The sequence below is a fragment of the Sapajus apella genome, unplaced genomic scaffold (genome assembly GCF_009761245.1).
Source record: "Sapajus apella isolate SASKATOON/1434 unplaced genomic scaffold, GSC_monkey_1.0 scaffold86, whole genome shotgun sequence".
Lineage (NCBI taxonomy): Eukaryota > Metazoa > Chordata > Mammalia > Primates > Cebidae > Sapajus > Sapajus apella.
Genome location: NW_022437026.1, coordinates 1,477,209 through 1,498,613, shown reverse-complemented (window position 1 = coordinate 1,498,613; position 21,405 = coordinate 1,477,209). Strand labels below are relative to the sequence as shown.

Genomic DNA, 21,405 nt, shown 5'->3' with positions numbered 1-21,405 from the left:
AATTCATCCGGGCGCACTGGCTCATGCCTATAATCCCCACACTTTGGGAGGCTGAAGCTGGTGGGTCGCTTGAGCTCAGGACTTTGAGACCAGCTTGGGCAAGACAGTGAAACCCCATCTCTACTAAGAATACAAAAAACGGCCGGGCACGGTGGCTCACGCCTGTAATCCCAGCACTTTGGGAGGCCGAGGTGGGTGGATCACGAGGTCAAGAGATCGAGACCATCCTGGTCAACATGGTGAAACCCCGTCTCTACTAAAACTACAAAAAATTAGCTGTGCACGGTGGCGCGTGCCTGTAGTCCCAGTTACTCAGGAGGCTGAGGCAGGAGAATTGCCTGAACCCAGGAGGCGGAGGTTGCGGTGAGCCGAGATCGCGCCATTGCACTCCAGCCTGGGTAAAAAGAATAAAACTACAACACCTTCTCGAAAAACAAGGAAAACAAAAAAAAAAAGAATACAAAAAATTTGCCAGGGATGGTGGTGCAGGCCTGTGCCTAGCTACTTGGGAGGCTGAGACAGGAGGATTGCTTGAGTCTGGGAGATGGAGGTTGCAGTGAGCCAAGATTGTGCCATTACACTCAAGCCTGGGTAGCAGAGAAACATTTGTACCCCCAAAAATCTGTTTTATTATAATTCTTTAGCTATATATGTGTGTGTATATATATACACACACACACACACATATATATGCATATATATATACATATATATGGCTATACATTTATTATAATGTATTATAATTCTTTAGCTATATATATTCAGTAAACATAGATATTTAAAAAAATAAATAAAAAGGAAGAATACGATCACGCCATTGCACTCCAGCCTGGGTAACAAGAGCGAAACTCCGTCTCAAAAAAAAAAAAAAAAAGGAAGAATACATTTATTATAATTCTTTAGCTATATATAGCTAAAGAATTTATTTATATACATTTATTATAATTTACATAAATTAGCTATATACATATATTTATTTATAATAGCTATATTCTTTAGCTATATTTATTTTTATATATAGCTAAAGAATTATAATAAATGTATTCTTTCTTTTTATTGATTTATTTTTTAAAATATCTATGTTTACTGAAACCACCTTTGACAACCAGCTTGTCAGAAGTAAAGGTTTGATCCAGATCTCAGGGGACTTCCTATTGCAACAATGTTGTCAGGTCTTGGTGGCCCAGAGCCTTCTCTTCAGGGCATTATCAGGCCTGTCTTCCTCTGGATCGACTGGGGGTCTCTGGGACAATCCTGGGGCCGATTGAATACCTGAGTCTTAGGTTTTAGCATTGCTGACATCTCTCCTAGCGAGCCTGGTTTTACTCAGAACCTAGCATTTGAATTGCACAAGACACGCTGTCCTGCCAAGATGAGATAATGCTTTTCTGGGTGTGCTGCAGCGTCAAGGCAAGTGAAGGGTTTAGTGGAGAGAGCACCCAGCTGGCCTTCAGTCACCCACCAGATATTTGTTGAGCTCCTGCTATATGCCAGGCTCTGTTCCAAGCACCAGGAATATGGTAATAGACAAAAACAAAGACCCCACCCTCCTGGGGCTTTCATTTCAGTGATGGGAGGTAGGCATAAACAGAACAGGTGGATGCGAAGTGTCCCGTTAGAAAGCAGCAGTATGGGCTGTGTTAGAAGATGGTCTATGGAGGAAAATAAAACAGGGACCGTGAGTTTTATGGGTGGGGTGGCAATTTGAAGTTGCATGGTCAGGAGAGGTCTTACTGAGATGCCCCTTGAGTAATGGTCTGTAGGAGGAGGGGGAATGAGTCATTGAGCTGGGGGATGAGAACTCTAGGAAGAAGGAGCTGAGGCGGCAGTGCACCTGACATACCCAAACGTGTGCAGGGAACAGGGTGAGTGTGTTGGGGCAGGTGGCTGCGGGGAATGGGGTGGGAATGGATCCAGCAGCGCCTTGGAGGGGATGAAAGGGTTGCAGCTTTACTCTTCCAGTGGGATGGGAAACCCACTGGAAGCTTTTAGCTGGGGTGCGACCTAGAGTGATCTCAGGTTTAACAACATTGCCCCTGCTGCTACATGGAGATTTCATGAGGGGACCAAGGGTGGAATCTGAAGGGCAGGTAGGAGCGGGGAGCTGACGGTGCCTCCCCTGTATCAGGGGGGTGGTAGTGGAGGTGACAAGAAGCATCGGCCTAGAAATTTTGAAGGTAGAACCTAGACAATTTGCTGACCGGGTTCCAGCTTCCACTTGTCATTCACGAGCAGATACAGGACATTTCTAAGATCCACTTTCTTCATGGGCACAATGGGGAAACAGTATCTGTCTCAGTATTTCCCGGATTATTGTATTGTATCAGTACTCTTTGTAAAACTCCAGAGTCACATACAAATAAGGAAGAGAACCGTGTATTGAGCACTCTACCTCCAGGTTTTCATTTAATTTCTCATCAATCCCACGTAATGGATCTTACTTCTACATTTTAGAGATGAGGGCAGCAAAACACAGAGAGCTGAGTTATAACTTACCCACAACCACACAGTTCATACCCAGGGGTCATATTCAAGCCGGAGCTTTCCAGCCTGTGCTCTTAGCCACTCTGACACATCACTTCCCTAGAAGTCATTCTCATTATTCCTCGAAGGCAGTGACTTTGCACAGGGCACTTACCTAGAAATGTTAGCAATGCTTTGAAGCAGCTGGCCTGGTGAGCATCTCTCCTGGTGTCAACTAATCATGCCTGAGGAGAATATATACCAAGCATCTGCGCACCCACATGTCCAAGTGTGTGGGAGAGCATGAGCCGTGTTTGTCGAGGTGATTATGCGTGGGAAGATGTTCTGTACAGATAACCTTAGCCCGGCTCCTGCCAAAGACCTTCCTTCCCATGCTCCTAGAATTTCACCCCACTTTCTAGTGGAGTCATATGCTGGCTGATGATTTTTCTCTTTCTTTCCTCCTTGTGACTCACGGGTAGAACACTGTGTGGGGTTCCAGAAGACCAACGGCTCCCTGAATGGTACCTCTGAGAACGTCACCTCCCCTGTCATCGAGTTCTGGGAGTAAGTGAGGCCCCTTCCCCACCCAGTGTGGGCTATGTATTCAGAAGAAGGATGCGGGGAGGGGTTCACACCAAGGTCACTCTCAATGGACGGCAAGGGAAGAATTTCCACTAAGTGGCTTTTTTCTGCAGTGCCTGTGTTTGTGGTTATTGCAGGACTGGTTTCAGAGATGAGACTTTTGCAGTTCTCCTGGGGCTGTGTCTGGCCTTCCTAGCCAGCACCTCGCCCCATGTCAAAGAGTGCGTGTGTTCCCACTCCGCACTCCCTCCTCCCAGCAGATGCAAGTGTGTGGACTCTGACCCACCCCTCCCCCCAGTACCGATATTTACCCAGGGCATGAGTCCTGCTGTCAAAATGTCCCGAAACCCTGGTTGGGAACACAGGTGTCTGCGCCTCCCTCCCCCGGCCAGGGACAAAGCTCTCAGAGCAAACTTACCTGGAAGAGTCTCCATTCTCTACCTTTATGTCCACCTCCAGCTCTGGACAAAGGGTGGCCTCATGGGTCCCAGTGAAGACAGCAAAGGGGCCTTTGGACAAGAGCCTGGAGCCACGGCTCCTCTGTCCCAGGCACATGGGCCACAAAACTGAGGCTGGCAGAAAAAGTAAGCCAGGTCCATCCCTTCTCTCCCCAGGCGGCGGGTCTTGAAGATCTCCGATGGGATCCAGCACCTGGGGGCCCTGCGCTGGGAGCTGGCCCTGTGCCTCCTGCTGGCCTGGGTCATCTGCTACTTCTGCATCTGGAAGGGGGTCAAGTCCACAGGCAAGGTTCGTGTGGGGAGCTCCTGCTCCTCCCATCCCAGGACTCCCTGCCTTCACTGGGGCTGTCACCCAGGAGCTCTCTAAGCCATGGCCCCGTCAGGAATGGGAGGGGATGACCCAGGAAGGACTTGCTGCTCTCTCTTTGATTCTGTGCCTCCCTTGGATTCACATGCATCTGCTTTTCGGGACGTTAACTGGAAGACAGTGAGAAAGGCAGGAAGGACACCCCCAGGGTCATTTGTTCTTAGAACTGACCATGTGTGTGGGCACGTTGCAAAATGAACACAAGTCATGGTTCCCTAATTTATACAACAGATCTTTGGAAAAAGAAGTCCATGAAGACTCTTCATCTCAGAATGATTCTTAACCAACTCAAGAATTCCGGGAGACTTTGCCCTGGAGCAAAGAGAGCATTCTGAATTCTGAACTCTTGCCCTGGGGGCCTCTCTTAATCTGGCTGCCTGGCTGTGCTAAGCTAGTAAGCTCTGTGAGGACAGGGGTCACATGTCACAAATCTTTTCATATCTGACAACCCTTGCCATGAATGCCAAGCACACTTGTTGGGAGAATGCCACATGTCATTCAGTCACTCAACAAATATTTTCTGAATATGTGCCAGGGGAGGCGGGGGCTTAAAAGCTGAGGAGGAAGGGAGGGGGTAGACTGTGGCTCAGGGCTAGGGGAGATGGAACCAAAGAGCTGCGGGCGAGCTGGGAGCAGGAGGAGCCCTCACTCCCTTGACCTTTTTGAGGAGCTCCTGCCCTGCCTCCTGCCCCTGCCGCTGCCTCACTCACGAGTTCCTTGTCTCTCATTTGCCCGTGGCCAGGTGGTGTACTTCACAGCCACATTTCCTTACCTCATGCTGGTGGTCCTGTTAATTCGAGGGGTGACGCTGCCCGGGGCAGCCCAAGGAATTCAGTTTTACCTGTACCCAAACCTCACGCGTCTGTGGGATCCCCAGGTAAGAAGCCACAGACAGGAGCACTCATGGTTAACTCCCTGATGTCACCATGGCATTTGTAAACTGTCGTGGCACTGGTGGGAGTGTCTTTCAGCATGCTAATGCATAATAATCTGCATATACTGAGTGGTGAGGAAGACCAGAGGTCACTTCCGTGGCCATCTTGGTTTGGGAGGGTTTTGGCCTCCTTACCGAAAGGTCTTTATGACCTGTATCTTATGACAACCCCAGTCTCATCCTGTGACTTAGGATGTCTAACCTCCTGGGAATGCAGTCCAGGATGTCTCAGCTTTATTTTACCAGCCCCTATTCAAGCTGGAGTTGCTCTGGTTCAACCGCCTTTGACATGTTAGCAGCTGTTTGTGGTCATGAAGTGTGTGACACTGTCCCTTCTTGGGTTCACAGCTGCCAGGGAACCCAGGCAAATATTACTAGGTAATATTTCTAGTAATATTTCTCAAGGGCTGCAAGTGTCACTCACAGCCCTTACTCAAGGGTGTCCTTCTCCCGTACTCTCCCCACCCGCTTCCTGCATTTACCTCTTAGGATCTCATGTTCTACTGTAGAGCTTCCTCTCTAATTCTTACCCCTCAATCTGCCACCCGGTTCCCTCCCTCTGCCCATGTGACCCATGCCCAGCTGGGCTGGTGTTGTTTCCCTCTCAGTCGTCCGGAGGCTCTGGGTCCCCTCCCGCCTTTCCTTCGTGGTCTGCACTTCCTCTGCTACAGCCTGGCTTCTTTACCGCCCCGGTAGGGAGGGGCGGTGTTGCCTGCTGGAAGGGACTTGGAAAGCAAGGTCTGGAATGGGCCGCTCCTGCTTCTGACAGGTCTCCTAACTAGCCCTGGCAAAGGCAGGAGGTGTTGAGGGCCAGAGGGGTGGGTGGGTAAGCCCTGCCCCAGAGGCCCTGAAATGTTGTTACCCGGTTATGCCCCACCTCTGCCTCCTGGCTGCAGAGGCCGGCCTCCCGGGGGAGTGAGTGTACAACCCAGAGATCCTCCTCTTTTGCTGGAAGAGTCTCTCTATGTCTGTGAAAGAAGTCCCAAGGAGACATGAGGGCGGCTGGCTCCCAGCACGTAGACACTGGGATGGCTTTCCAAACATTTTAAGATGGTCGGGCACCGACTTATTCACTGACACTGCTGACAGGGAGCAAGAGGAAGGGGACGGCACACTGAGGCTGGGAGCTCCATGCACACAGCAGCAATGGCTCCCCCTGTGCAGAACGTCAGGCGATCCAGAGGCCGAACACTTCTCAGGTTTTGATCCTTTCATCCTGAGCTGTACTGGGATGCTGTGGCTTCCAGAAGCAGCCAGACCACTGCAATTCAGAAACCTCCCTGCAGAGTCAAGTAGCTCTGGTCCTGGGTGTTTCTGAATCATCTTCTGGTGGGATACGGAGCTTATCCTTCCCTTCTCCCATTTCTCAGACAGTATAGAGATATAGATTTCTACTGCCTCATGTCCATGCAGGGCATGAGAGCTGCAGTCAGGCTTTGGAGCCAAACTGTAGAAGCATGGGGGGGTGGGGGGTCCTAGAAGGACCCCAGTTCATGTTCCTCATTGCAAGATGAGCACACTGTGGCCTAAGGTTGAGCAGCCGGTAATTATGGCAGCCCAGATATCTTTGTTTTGTGAATCATAAGCCCTTTGACTCATCTGGATCAAAGGGCTGTGATAGACAGCAGGTGGCAAGCAGGGGTTGTAGGGGGAAGTTGATTGGAGGGGAGGCTTTGAAGCCTGGGTGAATAATTTGGCTTGAATCCCCCAAACAAGAGAGAGCCACCGCGGTTCTGGAGCAGCAGAGTTGAGAACCAGTGGCTAAGCTAAAAAGATCACCTTTGTCTGCAGGGAAGCCAGAGAGGAAGGAGGCATGCTGAGGAAAGGTGACAGGCAGGTAGCTGGCCGAGAAAAAGGACACAGGGGCTCAGTATTTCCACAACAGATTCATGGCTTTGTCATGATCAGGGAGTGCTCACTCTGTCCCTGACATGGTTAAGAGGTTTACAGGCATGATTTCAGCAAATGCTCACAGTAGATCAATAGACATCCCCATTTTGTAGATTAGGAAATTAAGGCCTTGAGAGCTTAAAGAATTTTTTTCATTCTCATACCTGCAACTGGGACCAGGTCCAAATGATGAGAAATCCCATGTACTTTATGATCCGCTCTTGGAGCAAGGTCCCTGGCTGCTCACCTTTGTTTCCATCAAAGCTTATTCATTCAGCAAAAACCTGAATGAATCTACTCTGAGCATCTACAATGTGCCAGGCCTGTTCCAGGTGCCATGTCTGGTGTATAATAGCTTCCAGCAATCATAAAAGAAGGTGGACCAGGTAGCCTTCAGCTTCTGAGCATCGATGAAGCCATAATTCCCTGCCTGGGTGACTGCAGGGACAAAGACCTCTTTCAGTTACACTCTGAGATACCATTCTTTCCATTCCAGCCAGCTGTGGGCTGTGCAGGGAGCATCTATCTGTCAAGTGCTTTGAGGCCAGGGGAAGGGGAAATTCGTTCAAATGCCAGGACTGGTCCTGAGCAGACTTCTTCCCTGCCTGGTCCAAGCTTCATGCTGGAGCTCGGTCTTTCTTGCCCCTGAGCAAAGCAGCACTTGCAGGGTGGGGGTGCTCTGCCAGAGCCCTGACTGAATCTGGTTGGCACTCCCCAGGAAGTGTGATCATTCTAACTGGCATTGGTCTGGCACTTGAGAAAGGTGCAAAATTTCTTCTCCCTGACACACAGACCAAAGACATCTTTCTCTGCCAAGCACTGAGGCCGGTTGCTGGGAGCCAAGCAGAGACGATGCAGTGCTCCCTCTTGTTTGCTCCCCTTCTTCTGCCAGGCTTGCTGTTTGGGGGGCAGGTTGTTGCCGTGCCCAGTGTTCCCAGGCCTTGTCTCGTCCCCCTGGGGAATGGAGACCCAGGGCTCTGCTGGAGTGTGCGCTTTATTCAGACCACTTGTTTCTTTCCCGGGTGCTGGCCCTGTGCCTTTTCCACTGCACTGTAGGAGATTGCTGAGGGGAGGATGGGAGAAGGCATCCAAAGAGCCCTTGTGGAACATATAAAATTCCTATGTTGGCTGGGCACGGTGGTGCATGTCTGTAATCCCAGCCCTTTGGGAGGCCGAGGCAGGTGGATCACAAGGTCAAGAGATCGAGACCATCCTGGCCAATATATCCAATATATCCTGGCCAATCTCTACTAAAAATACAAAAATTAGCTGGGTGTGGTGGTGCGCGCCTGTAGTCCCAGCTACTCAGGGGGCTGAGGCAGGAGAATGGCTTGAACCCAGGAGGCGGAGATTGCAGTGGGCCGAGATCGCATCACTGTACTCCAGCCTGGTGACAGAGCGAGGCTCCATCTCAAAAAAATTAAATAAATAAATAAATTCCTATGTTAAGCCATTCTAAGGAAAGGTTTGTTTAGAGAGGAAGCTGAAATCACTGATTAAAACTAGTCTTTATTTTAGTATTGAAATCCAATCTATGCCACCTCATTATCACTGAAAGATGAGTTGCTTTTTAAAATAATAGCAACAGCAAACAGTGGCCAAAGCTAACTTATTATGCGCTTCTTATTCACCAGGCCCTTTGCTGAGTGCTTGACACAGTTCAGCCCTGTGAGTTTGGGGTCAATCTCATCTTGCAGATGAAGAAACAGAAGCTTAGGAAACCTAAGAAACTTGCGCAGAATCACAAAACTAGCATGTAGGGGAGCTGGGCTTTCATCTCAGGTAGTCTTTTGATGACTGCTGTCTTACTTACCATGATAGGTATTTCTCAAAGACTATGAATTACTTGAGAGTTTTAAGAGCTGCTTTTTATTATTCTAGAAGATGAGACAGGGAACTAATATTTATTTATGTGTTAGGCATTTTACATACATTAGTTTTGTTATTATACCCATTTTCCTGATGAGAAAAGGGAGGTTCAGGGGGTTTAAGTGACTTTTCTAAGGTCACACAGCTGGTAATTAATAAAGTCAGGATTGAGACCAGATTAATGTAGCTTCAAAGCCTGTACTTTTCCATTACACAACATTGCCTTCCTAAAAATAGCGGATAAAGGTTAATAATCCTGGGGGTTGGACTTGAGGCTGAAAACATCTTTCCTGGACCCTCTAGAGTCCTCTCTCCTCCTCTTTCCCCCAAAGACCTCTTTTACCTGTGCTCCACCAAGAATTTTTCACACTTGTTTTTCCCTTGGTCGGCCTTCTGCCCCAGCCAAAGACGTATCAGAGTTTTGTTCCAGAAACCAGGGCTCCTGGAATGGGCAGGGAGTGGCTGCCTGTGGTGGTGGGAACGGAACAGCTTGCTCTGCTTGTCCTTCAGCCCCGCTTCTGACCCTGTTCCTTTCTCCGTCCCAGCAGGCTTGTCGGGCAGCAGCTGTGTGGGGAGCTGGGGCTTGCCAAGCTCCCAGCGAGGGGGCTTTGGTCAAAGGCTTTGGTCAAAAAGCGCATTGACCCCTGCGCCCTGGGTTTTCAGCCCTCCTGCTGCATTTTCCTCGGTTCTCATTAACCTCTCCCCCAACTGAGTCTCCATCTGACCCCACTTCTATCTCCCACCCCCGCCAAGGCGTGGTGAACGGCCAAGTCACGATTTCTCTTATTATTCCTTCCGAAGCACAAGTTCACAAAGCTGCCCATCACAGGCATGTGCCCCTGCCTGCGTGTGGGCAGCCACAGTGGGTTTCCTTGGTGACTCGTGGCCCACTCTGTACCCAGTGCACTGTCAGGCCTGGGAGCGAATGTCCAGGGCATGAGGCTCTCAGGCCACACCCCAAATGGCCTGTTTGGTAGGGGACACCCAACCTCATGAAGGGGCAGTACCTGTGGGTCTCAGGAGACATGCGTTAGTCCCGAGCCCTTACACCTCTGACCCTGGGAAAATACCTTCAATGCCTTCTCTACAGCTCAGGGCCTTTTGCTACACGATCCCACTCTTGAAGCTGTGAATAACAGCCGGCAAAGCAGGAATGAGATAGAATGGAGAGACTTTCATGCCAAAGTCAGTGAGTTTTCCTGAGATGATCACCTTTGCAGGCTCGGTATGGCAGAGTTTTAGAAGAGAAAAGGATTTGGAACATCTTGAAGGAGCAAAGAGACTGGCCAAGGTATCTCCCCAAACTTGGCGTGGCATCGCACTGAAATTTTTAAAAAAATTATTACTGAGAGAAGTGAGACACTGAAATTTGCAAGCACTCCCCTTGCCTGTCCTCAGGGTTTGTCTCATTCCCACCCTTTCCCTCTCTAGCATTTCATTCCCACCATTTCTTTCTCTGTGTGATTTCCTCACTGGCTCCAGCTCCTCCAAATCTTCCTCTGTGCTTCTTGCTGCTGACCCATTGTCCCTGGTGGCACCTCCTGTCTTGGGACAGGATTCCCCGGAACTCAAGAACGGGAGGCTGCAGACATTCTCCCTTCCCCCACTGTCTTCCCTGCTCTGTCCCTGGCCCTGCAGAATGGAAACAGGACTCGAGGATGGGTGCCCTGGGTGTACCCCTGATGCCTGCTCTCAAGGGCCAGAGGACAGTGTTCCATACCTGGTCATCATTAGGATTACCCAGGAAGCTCTGAAAGGATACGAGTTCAGGGTTCTCCTTCAGGCCTAGGGATTCAATGTCTCAACTGGGGATGCTGGCTGAGGAATCAGCATGATTCTGAGGTGGTCAGCCTGCCGATGGGTCCTCTACACCGCTGAGGTATGTGGCCACTTTGGTAGGGGTGAGTGTGAAAGGAGAGAGCAAGGGGTAAAGGCTGAGGATGGTGGCCATGCCTAGAGAGACAGGCAAAGACCGGGAAGGGACTGAGGAATTGGAGACCTGATAATAGCAGAAGGGAGCAGTGAAAGGATAGAGGGTTTTATGGAAAGCAGGGCCCTGCTTGGGGGGTACTGGAACAAGGCTGAGCAAAAGACATGGGCAGGTCATCTGGCGCCCTTTCCCTTAGGAACACAGACACGTGAGGAACACCTGCTTGGATGTCCGCATCCATAGCGGGATGCTCCCTGGCGATGCTCACGTCGCCAGAGGCAGGAGCGCCTGGGGAGGGCTCTGCAGAGCTGCAGGATCGCTCGGTCCTGTTGCCTTGATGTTCTTTCTGTCTGGGATGTTATTCTAGCTGTTAGATCTAAATCATAACATGCGCAGGCTGGGCCAGCCAGCTGAGATAATAACAATAACAGCAGAACCCTAAGTTTAGCCCGACAGTGATCTTCCCCTCCCGAGGAGTACAAAGCCTTTTCAGAGGTGTTTCTGTTCATCCTCTTGCCTTTTTATGAGCCAAGAATTTCTCTCCCTGTCTTCAGACAGAGGGTGCTGAGACGTGAGGGGCAAAGCTACATTACTGGTGGTGGCCCTGATACTAAGGACAGTGTTTCTGGAGATCCTGTGCCTGGATTCCTTCCACACTGGTCCTAGCAAGAAGTTGGGGCAGAGCCTAGGATCAAAACCTGACAGGAGACCTAGCGTTGTCCTGGAGCCCCGTCCCATCCTCCTGCAGGCTTCCGCCATGGGTCTTTTAGTTTTTTTGATTTTCTTTGAGTGCCTGATGCCTGTTCTATCCTAGTAGTGCCCAAGAAACTTCATGTAGGAGTCAAGGGAGTAGAGCCCACTGGGTGAGCAGGGGTAGCAGGGTGCCGGCGTTGGCTGCGAACAGCTTTCTCACCATACCTAGCCAGCGTCTGGCCCAGCCGCATGCCTGCGTCCTCCTGTGGCTCAAATGGCCTGGCTTTCCTGGGAGTTCACCTTTCTTGCCTTTTCCTTTTGTAGGTGTGGATGGATGCGGGCACCCAGATCTTCTTCTCTTTCGCCATCTGTCTTGGGTGCCTGACAGCCCTGGGCAGCTACAACAAATACCACAACAACTGCTACAGGTGATTGGGGGCGTGGGGCCTGAGCCACACACCTGCTACTGTCCCTCCAGCCACGCTAGATGAGGGGTGAGTTGGAGGGTGCATTAGCTCCTGGATTTGTCCCCTACACTCCCATTTCCAACACCCCAGAGGTACCAGGAGCTGCAAGGAGCCAACTGAAAGACGGGCAGAGACTTGCATCGGAAAGGGTGGGATAGTTGTGATTGGCTGGGAGACCACAGCAGGAGGACCTGGCCTCCTGGCTGATGTAGAGGTTAGTGGGCTCAGGAGTGCTGGGTAAGCCAGCCCGAGAAGCACAACAGGTCCTTGAATAATGTCGTTTCCTTTTACCTTTGATGAGAAAAAGAAACTGGTTTCAATAGAGGTTGTTTTGCTTAAAATTGCAATTTGCAAGAATGCATCGGTGATGTGAAGTGAGGTCCTACTGTGATTAGCAACGTCATGCATTGCACCCCGGTCCCTGTCCTGAAAACGTTGAATCCTTACCCGTTTTTCACACCATCTCCCTCACTTCATGTCCTGTCCCGGTTGTTCTCCCCTTGCCTACCTGGTTTGTGCTCAGAGAATTTAAGCCAATTTTAATAGGAGCTGAAAAGTAGCTGAAATGAAATCACATTGTGCATCTCAAAATCGAATTTAGGTGACTAAGAGTTATATATTGTCTGGGATTACCCATGTCTCTACCCCTGTGTCAGCATGCCAAATGGAATGATGGCACAGTGGTAGTGTCTCATGAGGTGTGGACCAATATGGCAGAGAGGGGTGGCTGTCACATCTAGATTCATGTTTTACTTCCCTGGAGCCTCATTCTTTTAGGACTACCTTGATTTATTCCATGTCTGGGCTGGTGGGGCTGAGGAGTGTTGAGGAGAGCCAGTGCTTTGCCTGGTCCTCTGAATTCTGCCAGGCAGCTCTGCTCCAGCTTCCGTGAAGGGGCTGTGCTTCCAGACAGGAAGCAGGTGAGGTTGCAGCCCTCTTCTGACTCTGCCCTTCCACCCTCTCCTCACCCCTGCCCCACAGGGACTGCATTGCCCTCTGCTTCCTCAACAGCGGCACCAGCTTTGTGGCCGGGTTTGCCATTTTTTCCATCCTGGGCTTCATGTCGCAGGAGCAGGGGGTGCCCATTTCTGAGGTGGCTGAGTCAGGTGAGTGTTAGTGGGGAGGCCTGGAGGCAGTGAGCCTGGTTCACACCTCTGGCAGCCAGGGTCCAGAGGCGTTCCTATTGTGTCACCTATACTCTGGGTGAGCTATGGCCACCATTCAGTGGATGTGTTCTGAGAAGGCTTGGGGGAGAATTGAAACAGTCATTCCAGCTTTAAAGAGTCGGCGTAGAGTGAACATTTTTCTTCCCACCCTTGGATTCCAGTTCCTTACCCTGGAGGCAGCCAATGGTATCTATTTCATGTTTATCCTTCCAGAAACAGTTTAGACATATATGAGAAAAAAATGCATATACAGACATATACATGCAATACATAGTACTATTTCTATTTCTTGCCTTCTTCTTAAAAACCAAATGACAGCATCCTATATACACTGTTCTGCACCTGGCCTCATTTTGCTCACTTTAAAATGTATCCAAAGGAGACGTTTCTATCAGCATATAGAGTTTCCCTATGTGCAAGTGACTGCCTTTCCACCACGCAGTGCTGCTGTTGCCCCATCTGGATAAGCTGTGCAGTGTTTCGCTCACTCGCTCACTCTTAATGAGATGATTTCTTCCAATGACATTCACAAGCGTGCCTGGGCCACACAGGGTGCCAAGCTCTGAGCAGTGGACGTCTCCAATTCTCATTAAGAAGGATAGTGTCTCTCTCTCTCTCTCTTTTTGTTTTTTTAATTTTTTTGAGACCGAGTCTTGCTCTGTCGCCCAGGTTGGAGTGCAATGACATGATCTCGGCTCACTGCAACCTCTGTCCCCTGGTTCAAGTGATTCTTGAAGTGATTCTTGTGCTTCAGCCTTCTGAGTAGCTGGGATTACAGGTGTGTGCCACCATGCCCAGCTAATTTTTGTATTTTTAGTAGAGACAGGTTTCCACCCTGTTGGCCAGGCTGGTCTTGAACCCCTGGCTTCAAGTGATCCACCCGTCTCAGCCTCCCAAAGTGCTGGGATTATAGGTGTGAGCTGCCATGCCTAGCCCATGTCTCACTTTCATTAAGTGTTTACTGTATGCCAGGCTCTGGGTGAGGCACTCTGCTCGTACCATGCAACGGAAACCTGCGGGGCAGGCCCTGCACGACCCCCACCTCAGCAATGTGGGAGCAAAAGACCTCCAAGGTCACAGCCATGCTCTTCATTTTTCAGAGGAAACTTCCCATGGGTAGACCCAGGCTCTATCATGTACATTTTTTCCTGTGATGTGAGTCAGCTGAAATTAACATTCATGTGCTGTGAGGACGTGTGTCAACAGCATTCTGAAATCAGTGCCAGGGTACTCATTGTAGGGTGATAGAAAGGGCTCCAGGTGCAGAGGTGGTAAACTGGAGGCCCCAGGCCAAATCTAGCCTTAGAGCAATTTTCTTTGGTGCCATCTACATTCCTTACAAATGCAAAAAACATCTCTAGCAGCTGGGGCATGATGGCTCCACTTCTCACCAGGCCCTACCACCTCCTTCTGTTTTACACCGGGTCTGCTTCACAGATTTCTATGGCCTGCTGGCTTCTGAGCTCATTCTAGACTTGAACCCCCAGGTCTGTGCCATAGATCTGGAGATCTGGAGTCCCCTTAGACTCACAGCCCTTTACACCTGCCATCTCTAGATTCTGTTCTTGCCAATGAGAATACAGTGAGAGGTACCTTGGAAATCTGACAACCAGGTAGAGGTTGGGGTGGCTTCTCCCAGGGGAGGGCGGTGGTGGTGATAGTAACTGTGGAGTGAAGTGTCCTCCAGCTCCTGTTATTCCATGGCCCCACACTGAGAAGCCATGGGTCACACGTGGCTGGCGTGGCCGGGCACTGGCCCGTGTTCCTCTGCTTCTTGCCGTAGGTCCTGGTCTGGCTTTCATCGCCTACCCGCGGGCTGTGGTGATGCTACCGTTCTCTCCTCTCTGGGCCTGCTGTTTCTTCTTCATGGTCGTTCTCCTGGGACTGGACAGCCAGGTATCAAGAGGCAGCCACTCAGAGGCTGAGAGATGCTCGGGAGGGGGAGCAGTGGGCATGTGGTTGAGTTTTATGCCCCAAAGGCCCTTAAAATAGCTGGGAACTGGGTGACTGTCGGAAGAGGATGCCCTTTTGGGGACACAGCGGGAGCTTGAGGGTGAGCCCAGACCTAACTAGGCAAGGACAATAGCTCTGGAGATCTGAGATAGTGAGGCTGGCAGGGCTGACCCTGGGAACGAGAAGCCAGCGCTCGTGGATGGGGCATCTCGGGAGCTCTCCTTCCCTCCAATCCCTTTGCCCTGTCGTCCAGTTTGTGTGCGTGGAAAGCCTAGTGACTGCGCTGGTGGACATGTACCCCCGCATGTTTCGCAAGAAGAACCGGAGAGAAGTCCTCATCCTTGCAGTGTCTGTTGTCTCCTTCCTTGTGGGGCTGGTCATGCTCACAGAGGTGAGGGCCTGGGGGAGGGGGAGGCTGGGGAGGAGGAGCCAAGTGATGGCTGCTACCTGTCAGTGAGGCAGATACCGCGGGGCAGGGCAGGTCGTCTGGGCTTCCGGGCACAAGGACTCCCTCTTTTCCCACCCCAGGAACGACAAAGTAGGCAGGTCTCTCCTGTGGCCTTGGGGCATGGACCACCCACCTCCAGGGATGGGTGAGGAGCCATTTGGCTCCACAGTAAGTGAAGAAGTATGCAAAGCACTGCATTGGGAGAAGCTGCCTCTCCAGCAAGATCTGGTGATTTCCCAGGCAGCCAAACCGAGTTCTATGTACAAACTTCAAAGCAGGAAAGGGAGCCCTGGGGCGGGCTGGGTAACATTCGGTGTGCTGTCTCCAGGGAGAGGGAGGGAGACGGAGCTTGTTAGCGTGACCGTATCAATGACGGCCCTTATCCTGATTCTTTCCCCAGAGTGCGCTCTATGTCTTGGCCTTTGGGGCCAGTCCCTAAGTGTTTTCAGAGATAACCTAACAAGAGCTGTCTTATTTCATACATCTTCTGTCCCAAAACAATGATAAAAATAATTAGTGTCTCTTATCTGCCTACAAATGCTTACAAATTGCTTCTCTTTTATGATCTGTCTCCTGTGGTCCTCACCAACTCTGCTCTGTGCCCCCGCAGTGTGAAACTAAAGGGCACAGGAGTGAATCTGTTGGTTTCCACCGGATAAAGTTCCGTTTAAAGTACTCTCCTCCCATGCAGGGCGGCATGTACGTGTTCCAGCTCTTTGACTACTATGCCGCCAGCGGCATGTGCCTCCTGTTCGTGGCCATCTTTGAGTCCCTCTGTGTGGCTTGGGTTTACGGTGAGTGACTCCTCCCCTAGGTCCCGGCATTCTCCTCTTGTCTAAGGGTCTTGGGGCCCTTAGACAAGAAACAGACATCTCCTGCTCACACTTGCCTTTTCCCGGCTGCCTCCTGCTCATCCTCAAAAATCTTGCAAATCCTAAGTTGCTGCTGTTGGAAGGCCCTCCAGAAGCGCCTGGCCCACAGTCTTGATTATAGCTACATCCAGACCACCTCAGGTGGGCCCATATCCTGCCCTGTCCAAATGTTCTCAGCTTTTGACAACCTCGATCATCAGAAAGTGACTGCCTGTAACCCAGGCCGAGCCCTGCTGGCTGCTGTTGACGCCTATGAGTGCCAGGGAAGAGCTTTCTCCCAGCCACCACTTCAACAGGCAGCTGCGATGTCATCTCTTTGTGGGTCCCTGCCCCTGCTGGTCTGCGCATGATCCCATCCTGATGTTCTGGGTGTGGAAGAATGACTTTCTTCCCCTTCCTTTCTTTCTGCATGGCAGGAGCCAGGCGCTTCTACGACAACATCGAAGACATGATTGGGTACAGGCCATGGCCGCTTATCAAATATTGTTGGCTCTTCGTCACACCAGCTGTGTGCACAGTAAGATCATCTCAGGGGCGAAGCCGGACAAAGGGAGGGAGACATGGGGGCTAGCAGGGTAGAGAAGCCGTTAGCCCTGCAATGGACTTCTCCCTAGGAACTGAAAATTATCTCAGATTTTCACTCATCCTCCTTTTGGATTCTAGAAAACTACAGCAAGATAGATTCTTCCTTTCCATTTCACAGAAGGATAAACTGGGGTCCAGAGCTGTCAGATGGTTTGACCAACACCACAGTGTGAGTCTAATGTCACAGGCCAGGACTGAAGCCCGGGTAGATTGGGCTGCTTAGAATAACACTAACAGGCCACAGCAGTCATCATGGCAGCCGGAACAGAGCACTTCCTTTGTGCTGGGCATGAGGTGCTTTAACATGTATTAACTCATTTAATCCTCACAAGAGCCCCATAAAGTGAGCGCTGTTGTTACACTGGTGTCACAGATGAAACTGAGGGTGAAGAGATTGTTAAGCCACTTGCCCAAGCTAGAAAGTTGCAGAGAACTGGGATTCACACCCGTGCAACCTGGCTCCAGAGTCTGAGTCTGCAGCCACAGCGTGCAGCTTCCTTTGGCTTTATCTTTTTGCGTCAGCTATTCCTGAGTCCCCACTGTGTGCAGGACATAACTGAGGAGCAGAGGGAGAACCAGGCATGGCCTCTACCCTTGAGGCACTCACATCCCAAACTCATGGTGCAGGGGAGGAAGTAAATACCCTACAGCGTGCAGTACGCATGTGATCGCATCCTAACTGGGAGTCAGCTGCATGCAGAGGTGCCCAGGGGTGCAGCAGCCCTGGAGTGACAGGGTATACTGCTGGAAGGTGTGGGTTTTGGGCAGAGTGTGGATGGAGAAGATTGGAGACTGATTGGCCCAGAATAGCCTAGAGGTGAATCCAGGCTTGGAGTGTAGTTTCTGCCAGGCTGCTGGGGGAGGGGGAGCTGAGGGCACAGGGACCCCACCCCCCAACGTCTTTCTCACCTGCTCTCCCCTAGGCCACCTTCCTCTTCTCCCTGATCAAGTACACTCCACTGACTTACAACAAGAAGTACACGTACCCGTGGTGGGGCGATGCCCTGGGCTGGCTCCTGGCTCTGTCCTCTATGGTCTGCATTCCCGCCTGGAGCCTCTACAGACTTGGCACCCTCAAGGGCCCCTTCAGAGAGGTAGGGCTTTTGTGGGCAGGAGAGCAACCAGAGGGGCTGGGAGCCTTCATAGGTGCCGACAGGTGGGCTGCCAGCCAGGGTGCACGCAGTTGTATGGAGAGGCCAGTGGACCTGGCCTGGGTGTCAGGGAGCAATAGAGAGGCTGCTGAGAAGTCTCAGGAAGAGGCAGAGTGACTCCCAGGCATGCACTGTGGTGACAAGGAGGGCAGGTTTGTGTGTGGGGAGGTGGGTAGATGTTGGTGATGAGGGAAGCTGGCAGACCTGCCCCCGCTCCGCCACCTGACAGCCACCTCCGCTCTCCCTGCAGAGAATCCGTCAGCTTGTGTGCCCAGCTGAGGACCTACCCCAGTGGAACCCAGCAGGACCCTCGGCTCCCGCCACCCCCAGGACCTCACTGCTCAGACTCACAGAGCTAGAGTCTCACTGCTAAGGGGCAGGCCCTCGGATGGTGCCTGTGAGCCTGGCCGTGGGGACGGCTGCAGAGGGAACAGTGCAGAAGCAGCCCGTGTGCTTCCTTGCCCCTCACCTGGAGTGGATAAGACAACAGGGGTATTTTGGAATCCACCTGCTGAGCTGGGCGCCTCCTACTCCAACATTTCTGCTCAGGGGTAGTTGAACAGATGTGAAAGGCCAGTGCCAAGAGTGTCCCTCTGAGACCCTTGGGAAGCCGGGTGGGGGCTCGTGGGTGGGGCGAGGCTGTTCCTGGCTTTGGGTCCTCTCACCCTTCATTCCATTAAATCCACATTCTTCCCACTGACTGCTGGTGCTTCCGTCTGATTTTTGCCCCTCTGCCTGTCTGCCTTGACCCTTCCCCATGTTACAGTTGTGGCTTTAGGACACTGTCCCTCCTCATCCTGCCCTCCCCCACTGAGTTCTCCCTGGGGCCCACTCAGCACAGTGATGGGGGCTGCGGGTAGTGGGTCCAGGCTGAGAGCCTCCATCATCAGGCATCTGGACCAGAGGAGGCTGCCCCGCCTCTCTCCATGCGTCCCCAGCTTCCTTCCTTCTCCTTTGCCCTGTGGAATGAGAAAGGAAATTGAGGGACACATGAAGGAGACCTGAGTCCTAGCCAAAGGAAAGGGAAAGGCTGGCGGCAGCTTCTTCCTGCCCACTTTCCCTGCTCTGTCCTCGCCTGCCCCCAGCGGCCAAAACTGTGCCTGTGTGTGCCCATCAAGGCCGGGTGTGGGGGACGTGAGAGAGGACCAGCTATGACTGCAGCCCCCAAGGTGGCCGGTGCGGGCAGCCTTGGCAGAGGAGGGCACTCCTGGCTCAGCCAGCAGAGGGATGCCACTTCCTCAGCACCGGTTTGCTCTTCTGAGGATAGGAGACACCAGATGCGGCCACAAGGGGGTGGTACTGCCATGGCCACAGATCTACTTGTCAGGGCCTGATCTGCAGGGAGGAGCTCTTAGGGTGAGGGTGAGGCTGTAAAGAGGATCCAGGTGGAAGGAAGTCCCTCCCCGCTCAGGATCAGTGGGGATGGGGGACCTCCTGAGGGTCCCACAGGTGTGTCTCTGCAGCCTTACCTCTGTGTGTGGGCATGGAGCTGGGGCCCATGTATTTCTGGCTGTTGCTGTGTGTGTGGTTTTGGAAGTGGCTGAACACACAGCTACATCTCTCCGTGCCTATGCACAGGCTTGGGCGTCTGCCCATGTGCCCACCTTTGTTCAGATGGGTCTCCTGGTGCTGCCCCTGGCGTGTCCTGTGACCCTTAGAGCTGCAGTCTAAGGGTGCACAGGCTTCCCTGGGTGATCTTAGCTTTTCACATGTCCATTAGTGGAAAAATGAGCTAAAATATTTTCTAGTCTTCAATTTTTGACTTTTTGTCATTGGAAGAGTTGGTGAAGATTAACGACAGCAGTCCTACTGTGTGTCAGCCCTGGCTGCCCCTTCCTGGAGAAAGACTGCTTAGGCATTCCCTGAGGGTGCTGGGCTCAATCTCAGTCTTACTGGGGGAGAAATACATCTGCTGGAGAGGCAGGCCGGAACTCGAGGTGCTCCCAGCCCGGCAGCTCCACCATCGGACACTATTGACAGAACACCTCCTGCGTGGTGCTGTGCTGTGCTCGTAATACGCCAGGAGCAAAAACAGATATAATTTCTTAAACAACAAGTGACAGATACAAAGAGCAAAGAGCTGTGGAAAATAGTGGCTGGGGTAGGGCAGGACCTCATGTGGAGGTTGGGTTCTACGGGTGAAATGCCTGTCTCTCTACCCATCCATCTGACCAAAGTTGCCAGAACTACCAGCCTCAGCGGGAAGGTTGATATGCAGTAATGGTGATCCGAGTCACACCTAGGAGCTTCCTGATGGCAGAACATGGTGGGAAAGTCACCTATTAGCATAAGAATCAGGAGGTGTGGTTCCAGAACTTGCTGTGTGTCTTTGTGCAGTCACTTGGAAATCAGGTTCTTTGCTTTGCAGTTACAGATAATGCTATGCACTCCTTCTACAAACAGGTTTGCTGTCGTGCTCAAAGGAGGTAATGGGTGTGAGATCCTTGGGGTCACTTGGTGCCACATGATGTGAGCTCATCACACTAGAGGTGGTTGAGGGGTGAGGCTGTAACAGCACAGGTGAGGCTGGCAGACAGAGACGTGAGAATGCTGCTGCCTTGAGTCAGGGGTCAGGGTTGAGGTGAGGAAGCAGGAGTACCTCGGCTTTAGCCAATGGGACTGAAGAGATGGTCATGGGGCAGAGGGCTGCTGAGTCAGTGCCACCTGCTTTCCCAGACTGGAAGGGTGGGCCCTGTATCTTGCAGTTCCCAGAAGAGAAGACCCTGAAGGAAGGGAGCCTTCTCTTATCTGGAGACCACACCTGTTAGAGAAGAAAGGATGGCAGTGAGAGCCTGGAGGCAAGCTGAAAAGGGAGAGCAGAAGCAGAGGTAGCAGGAGAGTTGCAGACTCCACCCAGGTCTGTGGGGAAGCAGCTTGTTAGGCACTGAGCCCACTAGGCTGTGTGGGGCCTCAGCCCTTGCCACATGGACACCTAGGTCTCAGATCCATACACAAGCATGCAGGCACGGCCCCTCTGCAGTCTCAGAGACATGTGCACATGTGCAAACTCAGAAACACCACAGCCAGCTGAGCATGCTTCTTTAGAGGGGCTTACAGGCCTGGCTTGGATCCTGTACCTTTTACTACTAACTGTGTGACCTTGGGCAGGTTAACCTCTCTGATCCTTAGTTTTCTCCTCCATAAAACAGGAATAGTACAACTCACGTCAGTGTTGTTAGACTCCAGCAAATGCTATAGGGACAGCTGCCCTGGGGACACATTCAGGCAGATCCATCCTATTTCCCATAGCCCCAACCCCACCACATGGGGCTGTTAGCATCACAGAAGAGTTTAGAGACATCCTTGCGGTCCCCAGTCTCAGACTAGGTTGCACTGACCTCCAGGAAGGAGATCACACATTTATTGAGCTAAGCATTTTTACTAGGAGGCAAGGGAGAGGTAGTCCTAAAATAACCCTGTTTCCTGTGGCCTAAGGGTGCTGCTCTGCATAGCAGCATTGTCCAAGACAAGCAGGACCTGAGTCATCCAGGCCTTCTGATTCTGGGAAAACTGTAATCATTTTTCCCCCTTCAAGTTGCATCCATCCATCCTCCATCCATCCATCTTCCATCAT

At 51.6% G+C, this 21,405-nt stretch overlaps 1 protein-coding gene across 7 annotated transcripts in view; it reads left to right on the top strand.

Moving 5' to 3' along the window:
- SLC6A13 (solute carrier family 6 member 13) overlaps positions 1-18,531 on the top strand; it is a 49,583-nt gene extending 31,052 nt beyond the window's left edge. For all 7 annotated transcript variants that reach the window (XM_032254396.1, XM_032254395.1, XM_032254397.1 and 4 more), the window contains 11 exons: positions 2,946-3,030; positions 3,663-3,795; positions 4,616-4,750; positions 11,514-11,617; positions 12,638-12,762; positions 14,606-14,718; positions 15,029-15,166; positions 15,915-16,017; positions 16,512-16,612; positions 17,604-17,774; positions 18,082-18,531. In XM_032254396.1, coding sequence (XP_032110287.1) covers positions 2,946-3,030; positions 3,663-3,795; positions 4,616-4,750; positions 11,514-11,617; positions 12,638-12,762; positions 14,606-14,718; positions 15,029-15,166; positions 15,915-16,017; positions 16,512-16,612; positions 17,604-17,774; positions 18,082-18,204 — 1,331 coding nt within the window. In that variant the 3' untranslated portion in view covers positions 18,205-18,531. The remainder of the gene's footprint in view (positions 1-2,945; positions 3,031-3,662; positions 3,796-4,615; positions 4,751-11,513; positions 11,618-12,637; positions 12,763-14,605; positions 14,719-15,028; positions 15,167-15,914; positions 16,018-16,511; positions 16,613-17,603; positions 17,775-18,081) is intronic.
- Positions 18,532-21,405: the final 2,874 nt, after the last annotated feature.